General features: G+C 41.4%; 1 protein-coding gene across 2 annotated transcripts in view; it reads right to left on the bottom strand.

Annotated features, from left to right (window-relative positions):
• The window catches only part of LOC115136216 (septin-8-A-like), a 59,265-nt gene that overhangs the window by 23,861 nt on the left and 23,720 nt on the right, over nt 1-11,684 (bottom strand). For both annotated transcript variants that reach the window (XM_029671791.2, XM_029671792.2), the window contains exons 2-4: nt 11,540-11,654; nt 11,059-11,254; nt 10,028-10,214 (exon numbers count right to left, since the gene is read on the bottom strand). In XM_029671791.2, the coding sequence (XP_029527651.1) occupies nt 10,028-10,214; nt 11,059-11,254; nt 11,540-11,654 (498 nt within the window). The remainder of the gene's footprint in view (nt 1-10,027; nt 10,215-11,058; nt 11,255-11,539; nt 11,655-11,684) is intronic.

Genomic DNA, 11,684 nt, shown 5'->3' on the forward strand with positions numbered 1-11,684 from the left:
TTTGGATCAGCTACCACAAACCCAACTTAAACCGAGAGAAGAAGAAACCGTTTGCTCGTTTGGATCGCAGACAGAGGCACACACATTGACAGTTGATTTCAGCTGTAGTGCTGAGACCCTAGAATGGACATCATGTTATATTCCACAGAAGTAGAGAAGTAATAGAAGAGAGGAAACACGTAGTACTGTCACCAATGACAATGTAGATGCACAAAACGTGTATTTACTTTAATAACGTTACATTCTTTGTTGCATTTATTTGTGTAATTACTACCTTTTAATTTTAATGATGTGTAATTACTTTTATTACAATCTTATGTACAGTTAACTTTCTTCCTGTTGTTCCTGTCTGAAAAACTGTATATAGGAATACGTTTTACGGGCTGTGATGTGTAAAGCGTGTCAGAGTAGTAACAACTGCTATAGCCTAGCCTTTTCCAAATTCTCTGGGCCAACACCGGATAGCCCACACCTTTTCTACTTTGAATGTTGTATTTGCCTTTTTTTGGATGAAATAAGTATCAAGTTAATTTACAATAAAGTCATACAATCATCTGAGCATTGATGTTTCCAAATTTGGATTATTTATTGAAGTCAAGTGAAGGAGAAAAGTGAAAGATTTTTTTTTTTTTAAATACAGTTTATAAACAAGTAACTATGGGTGACAGGTTACACCTTGACCCACTCTATACTTTAGATAGGGCCCAACTGAAAATTAGTATTAGAACAAATCTTTAAGCTAAATTATAAAATGTACTGTGTGTGTGTGTGTGTGTGTGTGTGTGTGTGTGTGTGTGTGTGTGTGGCATACATAATACTATTCCATACAGCTCAATGGCAAAAGGGCCTGTTTCCACAACAATAAAGTATTTTAAGCAGACGAGACAATACTTACAGTATTTTTCAACATAGCATCTAAAAGGACTCATGTCAGTCATGTTTGCAAAAGCCCCAAGCTGTCCCAACACTGAATAGTCGTTATAATAATCATCACTCAAGGTGTTCATCACCAAAAACATCAGTGATGATAGACAGGTGATGATAGACAGCCCCCCTTAAAGTCTAGCCCCATTCCCAGTGCAGAAGTAGCCATCACAACTATGAGATTAAATGACTCAACTTCCAAGGCAGCGATGATGCACAGTTTTATGTGCTCGGGTATCTCTGAGTGGTACATGTTGAAAAGCCTGTTTTCCAGCCTGCCCTCTAATGCTGAAAAACAGGACCGTATGACAGTCCTTGGGGTTTCAGGCCCCTTTGACTCCACCTCTTGTGAGCAACCATGAAAACATCTCTACAGGGTCAGATGACACCTTCTTTCATCACTGCCTGTCTGATGGTGTCCCTGTCAGGACTTTTCACCACCCTCAACACATTGCTGCATGCCCAGTGTTCACCACCCTCAACACATTGCTGCATGCCCAGTGTTCACCACCCTCAACACATTGTTGCATGCCCAGTGTTCACCACCCTCAACACATTGCTGCATGCCCAGTGTTCACCACCCTCAACACATTGCTGCATGCCCAGTGTTCACCACCCTCAACACATTGCTGCATGCCCAGTGTTCACCACCCCCAACACATTGCTGCATGCCCAGTGTTCACCACCCCCAACACATTGTTGCATGCCCAGTGTTCACCACCCCCAACACATTGGTGCAAGCCCAGTGTTCACCACCCTCAACACATTGCTGCATGCCCAGTGTTCACCACCCTCAACACATTGTTGCATGCCCAGTGTTCACCACCCTCAACACATTGCTGCATGCCCAGTGTTCACCACCCTCAACACATTGTTGCATGCCCAGTGTTCACCACCCTCAACACATTGCTGCATGCCCAGTGTTCACCACCCTCAACACATTGCTGCATGCCCAGTGTTCACCACCCCCAACACATTGCTGCATGCCCAGTGTTCACCACCCCCAACACATTGTTGCATGCCCAGTGTTCACCACCCCCAACACATTGCTGCATGCCCAGTGTTCACCACCCCCAACACATTGTTGCATGCCCAGTGTTCACCACCCTCAACACATTGGTGCATGCCCAGTGTTCACCACCCTCAACACATTGCTGCATGCCCAGTGTTCACCACCCTCAACATATTTCTGCATGCCCAGTGTTCACCACCCTCAACACATTGCTGCATGCCCAGTGTTCACCACCCTCAACACATTGCTGCATGCCCAGTGTTCACCACCCTCAACACATTGCTACATGCCCAGTGTTCACCACCCTCAACATATTGCTGCATGCCCAGTGTTCACCACCCTCAACATATTGCTGCATGCCCAGTGTTCACCACCCTCAACACATTGGTGCATGCCCAGTGTTCACCACCCTCAACACATTGGTGCATGCCCAGTGTTCACCACCCTCAACACATTGGTGCATGCCCAGTGTTCACCACCCCCAACACATTGGTGCATGCCCAGTGTTCACCACCCTCAACACATTGGTGCATGCCCAGTGTTCACCACCCTCAACACATTGCTGCATGCCCAGTGTTCACCACCCTCAACATATTGCTGCATGCCCAGTGTTCACCACCCTCAACACATTGCTGCATGCCCAGTGTTCACCACCCTCAACACATTGCTGCATGCCCAGCTGCTTCATTATGCTATTCCTTATAGCCTTAGAAACACAATACAGGAATTGGTAGGAGTGACCGCAGCTCGCCAACCATTCTCCACCACTTCCGAAAAGCAAGCTCCTTCCCCTGTGCCTTACCCCCTTATAGGAAATGGGATACAAACAAGACAATATGCATTAGTTGTCAAAAGGACTAAATAATATTTGTTTAATGACAACATTGTCATGTTGAAGGTAGAACGTGGCCTGTGTGTTCATTTAGAAGGAGGGTTATTTTAAGAGAAGGTCCAACATTATTGATCCATACTAAAATGCACAGAAACACAACTGATCAAAGAATTAGCAGGTTTCACGCATGAGACAGTAGTTTTACAAGTCAAATAATTACCATACACCACATGGCAATAAAAACACATGGCATGTCTCCCACCCCAACCCACATAGCTGCAACCACATCCCCTTCTCCTGCTCTCACCACATAGCTGCACCTCCATCACCCCTCCTCTCTCCCCCGATATCGATAAGACAGTTTTAGTTAACTTAGCCAAAAAGATGCTCAACACATTTTAGTTCCACACAAATAACTCACCATTGAACCTCATCGACACCCATTCCAATGAGACGCTCGCGGATCAATGACGTTTGAAGTAGGCCTCACCATTTCTCTGAGCCAACAAAAGTTTCAGGAGTCCTGGAAGACAATCGTATATTCACCCTTGGCAATTTTCTCGTCCTTCTCACTTTGACCAGTGAAAACGGCGGCAATTCCTTGAGAGTTCAGAACACGAACCGGATCCTCGATTATTGACTTCAGAGAACTACTATTACCATCCATTTCTCCACTTTCAATAAATCGCAGACTGTCGGCCACACTTAATACACTAAACTTGTACCATAGCCTGTAGCTAGACACACCAAAATGTATATTTTCTTCAATAGAATGTTCAAGGAGAGGGGTTATAATTCCTTCATTGATTCGATGTTGTGTATAGAGCTTCTGGCAAAACAGAATACAATTTTTCCTCCATATTTTCTCCAATGTTGAAAACTAGCTAGCATACGAAACAACTTTATACAAAATGTGTCCAACCCGGTTGGAAAACAGTGACGAACACATACCACCCTCTAAATATCCTGATAAAAACGACTTCACTTGGAGTAACAAGGACATGTCCAGACAGTCAAGAATTGACTTCTGGTTGATTTATAATTCATTAGATAACACTGTAGTCAAGGTATCCATTGAACCATCAATTTGTACTGATCATAAAGTTACATTCTTATCTTTAAATATGAATGGATCTGAAGTTAAAGCGAATTGAAGCTATTGGAAACTCAATAGTAGACTGTTGAAAGATGATCATTTCAAGATGGATGCCAAAGATATTATACAAGACAATTGGAGGAAAGCCCATCTATTTAAGTCTCATGGGAAATACTGGGAATTAATGAAGTATGAAATAAGACAAACAGCCATGAAGAGAGGTAAAGAAATTGCTGAACTTAAGATTGAGGGAAGATACATTTATGTTTGAAATACTTTCTCTAATCTCTATGGAGGACCTTGGTCAGTTATTTTCTTTACAACTAGAAATGGACCGAATGTATGAAGAGAGAGTAAAAGGGACATTTGTAAGATCAAGAAGGAGATGGTTGGAGGAAGGTGAAGAAAAAAAACGTACGCAATTTAGAGAGAGAAAAAAATAATATCTGAATTTACCTCTATTCATAAGCTTAATATAGATGGCAAAGACAATGAAAACCCCAAAGACACATTTCAAAATAGGTTTCAGAATTCTATGGTCATCTTTTCACCTGTCCTACTAGTGACATATCTCCCTTTCTAGACTCTGTCAAAGACTATGCAAAATTAATAGATGAAGACTTCCAAAAGTCTTGTAATACATTTTTTATTTCATTAATATAAATAAATTCATCAGCAAGTTAAGCGAACAAATCTCCAGGGAATGATGGCCTTTAGTGAAATCTTAAAAAAGGTCTTGACGATACCCAGTCTGGTTTTATGAAGGGCAGACATATAGGTAATAATATTCTACTAGTATTGGACTTGATAGACAACAATGAGCACATTATGGAAGATAGCTTTATTTTATGTGTAAACGTTTACAAGGCTTTTGATACAGTTGAAGATTCTTTTATTTTTGAGACTGATTTTGGGGGGGGGGGGGGTTTGGTCAATATTTTCAAATCTGGTTTCTCTCTGAATATTAGGAAATGTGAATCATTTACGTTGAAAAGATGTGACAAACTCAGTATGTAATATTCCTATAAAAGATGTGATTACATATTTTGTTATTAAACTTAGCAAAGATCAGAAAGAAAGGGCCAATTTAAATCTTTCCTGTTGTAGAGAAGATTAGAAAGAGATTTAACTCCTGGTTATTAAGAGATCTGTCTTTATCTGGACGTGTACTTTTGTCCAAATCTGAAGGTCTGTCCAGATTAGTTCTTAGCTCCCTTGGATGTAACTAAAATGGTTGATACTAAATGATTTAACTTCATATGGAGGAATAAACCTCATTATTTAAGAAAAGCGGTAATGTGTAGAACCCAAGGTGAGGGAGGGTTGAATGCTCTGGATATTAAAACCTCGACTATAATCTTTAAGATCAAAATGGATACAAAACTATTTAAGAAATAAGGATTGCATTTGGAATATAATCCCTAATTTAACATTCCAACAGATTGGTGGTCTAGAATTCTTACTCAAATGCAACTTTGATGTGGGTAAGATTCTTATTAAGCTTGCTAACTTCCATAAACAAGTACTTCACAAGCATTAACATCTGCTAAACACGTGTATGTGACCAATAACATTTGATTTCTAACTTGGAACCTCATGTACAAACATAATTTTTCCCCACATAGGTATACAATCTGGAATAATAGAGACATAAAATACAAAAACAAGTCTATATTTTTCCAGAACTGGTTTGACAACAGCATTATCTGGGATAAACAATTATTGAATAATGATGGACAACTATATGATTATCCAGAACTCATGAGAACACAATGTTACATTCACTCCTGAGGAGTATCAAATTGTTGTTAGAGCTGTCCCTACAGGTGCTATTCTTCTGTTAGGAGAATAGAGCAGTACTCAAAGTGGATATAACAGTACTGTTGAGGATTTTGTAGAAGGAATTGACATTTTAAACTATAAATGTAATAACATATACAGTGCCTTGCAAAAGTATTCGGCCCCCTTGAACTTTGCAACATTTTGCCACATTTCAGACTTCAAACATAAAGATATAAAACTGTATTTTTTTGTGAAGAATCAACAACAAGTGGGACACAATCATGAAGTGGAACGACATTTATTAGATATTTCAAACTTTTTTAACAAATCAAAAACTGAAAAATTGGGCGTGCAAAATTATTCAGCCCCCTTAAGTTAATACTTTGTAGCGCCACCTTTTGCTGCGATTACAGCTGTAAGTCGCTTGGGGTATGTCTCTATCAGTTTTGCACATCGAGAGACTGAAATTGTTTCCCATTCCTCCTTGCAAAACAGCTCGAGCTCAGTGAGGTTGGATGGAGAGCATTTGTGAACAGCAGTTTTCAGTTCTTTCCACAGATTCTCGATTGGATTCAGGTCTGGACTTTGACTTCGCCATTCTAACACCTGGATATGTTTATTTTCGAACCATTCCATTGTAGATTTAGCTTTATGTTTTGGATCATTGTCTTGTTGGAAGACAAATCTCCGTCCCAGTCTCAGGTCTTTTGCAGACTCCATCAGGTTTTCTTCCAGAATGGTCCTGTATTTGGCTCCATCCATCTTCCCATCAATTTGAACCATCTTCCCTGTCCCTGCTGAAGAAAAGCAGGCCCAAACCATGATGCTGCCACCACCATGTTTGACAGTGGGGATGGTGTGTTCAGGGTGATGAGCTGTGTTGCTTTTACGCCAAACATAACATTTTGCATTGTTGCCAAAAAGTTCAATTTTGGTTTCATCTGACCAGAGCACCTTCTTCCACATGTTTGGTGTGTCTCCCAGGTGGCTTGTGGCAAAACTTTAAACAACACTTTTTATGGATATCTTTAAGAAATGGCTTTCTTCTTGCCACTCTTCCATAAAGGCCAGATTTGTGCAATATACGACTGATTGTTGTCCTATGGACAGAGTGTCCCACCTCAGCTGTAGATCTCTGCAGTTCATCCAGAGTGATCATGGGCCTCTTGGCTGCATCTCTGATCAGTCTTCTCCTCGTATGAGCTGAAAGTTTAGAGGGACGGCCAGGTCTTGGTAGATTTGCAGTGGTCTGATACTCCTTCCATTTCAATATTATCGCTTGCACAGTGCTCCTTGGGATGTTTAAAGCTTGGGAAATCTTTTTGTATCCAAATCCGGCTTTAAACTTCTTCACAACAGTATTTCGGACCTGCCTGGTGTGTTCCTTGTTCTTCATGATGCTCTCTGCGCTTTTAACGGACCTCTGAGACTATCACAGTGCAGGTGCATTTATACGGAGACTTGATTACATTTACATTTACATTTACATTTAAGTCATTTAGCAGACGCTCTTATCCAGAGCGACTTACAAATTGGTGCATTCACCTTATGACATCCAGTGGAGCAGCCACTTTACAATAGTGCATCTAAATCTTTTAAGGGGGGTGAGAAGGATTACTTTATCCTATCCTAGGTATTCCTTAAAGAGGTGGGGTTTCAGGTGTCTCCGGAAGGTGGTGATTGACTCCGCTGTCCTGGCGTCGTGAGGGAGTTTGTTCCACCATTGGGGGGCCAGCGCAGCGAACAGTTTTGACTGGGCTGAGCGGGAACTGTACTTCCTCAGTGGTAGGGAGGCGAGCAGGCCAGAGGTGGATGAACGCAGTGCCCTTGTTTGGGTGTAGGGCCTGATCAGAGCCGATTATACACAGGTGGATTGTATTTATCATCAGTCATTTAGGTCAACATTGGATCATTCAGAGATCCTCACTGAACTTCTGGAGAGAGTTTGCTGCACTGAAAGTAAAGGGGCTGAATAATTTTCACGCCCAATTTTTCAGTTTTTGATTTGTTAAAAAAGTTTGAAATATCCAATAAATGTCGTTCCACTTCATGATTGTGTCCCACTTGTTGTTGATTCTTCACAAAAAAATACAGTTTTATATCTTTATGTTTGAAGCCTGAAATGTCGCAAAGTACAAGAGGGCCGAATACTTTCGCAAGGCACTGTATATATATATATATATATATATATATATATATAAGGAAAACAGTCCAAATGTTGCTATTCCCTCTGCTAAAATGTACTGGAATGCAGCCCTAGGACAAGTAAACTGGAATGCAGCCCTAGGACAAGTAAACTGGAATGCAGCCCTAGGACAAGTAAACTGGAATGTAGCCCTAGGACAAGTAAACTGGAATGCCCTAGGACAAGTAAACTGGAATGTAGCCCTAGGACAAGTAAACTGGAATGCAGCCCTAGGACAAGTAAACTGGAATGCAGCCCTAGGACAAGTAAACTGGAAATGCAAGTAAACTGGAATGCCCTAGGACAAGTAAACTGGAATGCAGCCCTAGGACAAGTAAACTGGAATGCAGCCCTAGGACAAGTAAACTGGAATGCAGCCCTAGGACAAGTAAACTGGAATGCAGCCCTAGGACAAGTAAACTGGAATGCAGCCCTAGGACAAGTAAACTGGAATGCAGCCCTAGGACAAGTAAACTGGAACCATACCATCTGTTTGATATGAGTCATCGCATTTCTAGACACAAACAAGCCTGGCATTTCCTCTCCATTCATTCTTTCCTTTACACGGATCAGTCGTCCTGGTCCCTTTGCAGAAAAACAGCCCCAAAGCATGATGTTTCCACCCCCATGCGTCACAGTAGGTATGGTGTTCTTTGGATGCAACTCAGCATTCTTTGTCCTCCAAACACAACGAGTTAAGTTTTTACCAAAAAGTTATATTTTGGTTTCATCTGACCATATGACATTCCCCCAATCTTCTTCTGGATCATCCAAAATGCTCTCTAGAAAACTTCCGACGGGTCTGGCACTGCAGGATTTGAGTCCCTGGCGGCGTAGTGTGTTACTGATGGTAGGCTTTGTTACTTTGGTCCCAGCTCTCTGCAGGTCATTCACTAGGTCGCCCCGTGTGGTTCTAGGATTTTTGCTCACCGTTCTTGTGATCATTTTGATCCCACGGGGTGAGATCTTGCGTGGAGCCCCAAATCGAGGGAGATTATCAGTGGTCTTGTATGTCTTCCATTTCCTAATAATTGCTCCCACAGTTGATTTCTTCAAACCAAGCTGCTTACCTATTGCAGATTCAGTCTTCCCAGCCTGGTGCAGGTCTACAATTTTGTTTCTGGTGTCCTTTGACAGCTCTTTGGTCTTGGCCATAGTGGAGTTTGGAGTGTGACTGTTTGAGGTTGTGGACAGGTGTCTTTTATACTGATAACAAGTTTAAAACAGGTGCCATTAATACAGGTAATGAGTGGAGGACAGAGGTGCCTCTTAAAGAAGAAGTTACAGGTCTGTGAGAGCCAGAAATCTTGCTTGTTTGTAGGTGACCAAATACTTATTTTCCACCATAATTTGCAAATAAATTCATAAAAAATCCTACAATGTGATTTTCTGGATTTTCTTTTCTCATTTTGTCTGTCATAGTTGAAGTGTACCTATGATGAAAATTACAGGCCTCTCGTCTTTTTAAATGGGAGAACTTGCACAATTGGTGGCTGACTAAATACTTTTTTGCTCCACTGTATATGAGCTTGGTAGGGTCGTAATAGGAGTACTGGATGTATTATCTGGTTTGTCAAGTGTCAGCCGGAGTATTTCACAGATTTCACCTGCCCTCTTTGGGGTCAATAAAACGTGACTGCACTAGTAACTAGTAGTGACACTCTCTTTCCCTCACCCTCATTCATGCTTAAACTGCAATAGTGACAAGATTCATTCCACCAGTTCACTAATTGAGGCAATGATCATTCAGGTGTTTCCAATAGACCGCAGTCAATTTTAGGGATGGGTACGGTTAATCAATTAATCAAATATCCAAACGGAGGTTAGAATTAGACTACTTCAGTGAGTGTATATTTTTGGAAAATATAAATTGTAGGGCTATTTTATAACAATGTAAAAACTAAATTATATTCAAAATGATCCTAAACTATGGATCTGCTGCCCAATACTCAGTTATTCACATGAAAAACAATGATCTTCATTGGGATAAGTTACAACAAACATACTTGCTTATGTCTGCCAGATACATTAGGGAACGATATGAACCTAAAATTTGATCTGGAATGTCTGTCAGCTGGTCCCCACCCCAACATGAAGAGTCAGTCAAAGTAAAAGGATTTCAGCATCTATACAAGTCAAACAATAGGATGGTGTGTGTTTTCTGCCCACAAGGCATTGGTGGTAGTGATCCTTTACCTTGCTGTCCAGTTTCTTCATGGTAACTAAATCCAAAGACTTCAGCGAATGCCCCGTGGGAGCAATGAAGTACAGACAGATGTGGACCCTCCCGTCGTGGTAGTTGAAGAGGGAGCGCTTGATTTTCAGCTCTTCCTGGAGGTACTTTTCAAACTGTGTGTCGATATAGTCCACTATCGGTTTATAACTGAAAAAATAAAATAAATGTTGTTTTACTAAGTGGTTATTGGTTTGACATTTTGCTCCCACTATCTCATGTTCTTTCTTTGTTTCTTTCAAAGTTGCCAATGGGGATATCAGATGCCTGTGTGTGTGCAGAAATAACCTGCATCTACAGGTTAATCTGACCTTACACTATCAAGTATCACAAATTGTAAATAGTTAAGAGGTCACAGAGAACATTTAATATGCCAGTGTGTTTAGTCTAGCATTCTACAGATGAAGTGAGACAAATAACATAGAAAGTCACTGATCAACCCTGGAAATCAGATGAAATCAAAAAGCTAAAGTATTAGCCATCCCTGTGTCCATCATTATACTGTAGCTTGGAGGGGAGGTAAGTGATATGGAGGCTTTCCAAGAACATATGTACAATGTTTAACCTTCCCCTCTTTACATCTATGAGCTATTTTCCCAGAATGCATCATTGATGACCTTTAAAAGGTTGTTTGGGATGCATCGCTGCAGCAGTGTTTTCCCAAACACGATGAGTTACGGCCTGTTCCTCCCACTGTATCATTCTGGGGGGGTGTGAGCCCTCTTGCTGCAGAGGTTACACAAACACTCAGTCTGACAGCTGTAGTTCAAACCAATAATGTCCTCATCATTCTACACCCCCCTCCATTTAGGGGGAGATTAAGTCCTCAAAATGACATTAGTTTAACTGTGCTTGTCTTGTCTACATTCCAGGCAATGTAAGCAATTTACTCCAAAAGATGGCATGCACTGTGAGAGTATGAACACGATAAAGAGCCTCCATACTTCCAACTATTTATCAGCTGAATATCTGATTCTCAGCATCAGCTGCTTACCTCTCCTCTTTGTTGATCTGGTCCCCGAACCCCACAGTGTCCACAATAGTCAGCTTGAGGTGGACGTTGCTCTCCTGGAGGTCATATGTTCTGGGCCGCATACACACGCCATTCTGGTAGTGGCTGGCCTCCTCATTCTCAAACATTGTGTTAAAAAGCGTATTCATTAACGTCGACTTGCCAATACCCGTTTCCCCTAGAAAGCATGAGAGAGAAAAGTGTTGTTAGGTCTCAGTAACTCTCAGGAGGGACATTCTGATTACAGCCTCTTCACAGCAGCACAGACATTTGTTCTCTTTCGAGTCAAGGGCAGAAACAACCCTGGTTGCATACCAAATGGCACCCTATCCCCTACATAGTGAACTACCTTTTACCAGAGCCCTATAGGTAGTGCACTACATATAGTAGGAAATACGGTGCCATTTGGGATACAACCCGTGAGACACACAGTTAGTGTTCTAGCATGTGGTTTGATACTCACCTACACAGAGGATATTGAAGCAGAAACCCTGTGTCACCGATTTACTGACCAACTGATCGGGAAGGCTGTCAAAACCAACATGGCCACCCAAACTGAGATTACGCTTTTCTTCATTCTGAAAAAAATACAAGATTAAACTAATCAA

Source organism: Oncorhynchus nerka, linkage group LG10, assembly GCF_034236695.1.
Source record: "Oncorhynchus nerka isolate Pitt River linkage group LG10, Oner_Uvic_2.0, whole genome shotgun sequence".
Taxonomy (NCBI): domain Eukaryota; kingdom Metazoa; phylum Chordata; class Actinopteri; order Salmoniformes; family Salmonidae; genus Oncorhynchus; species Oncorhynchus nerka.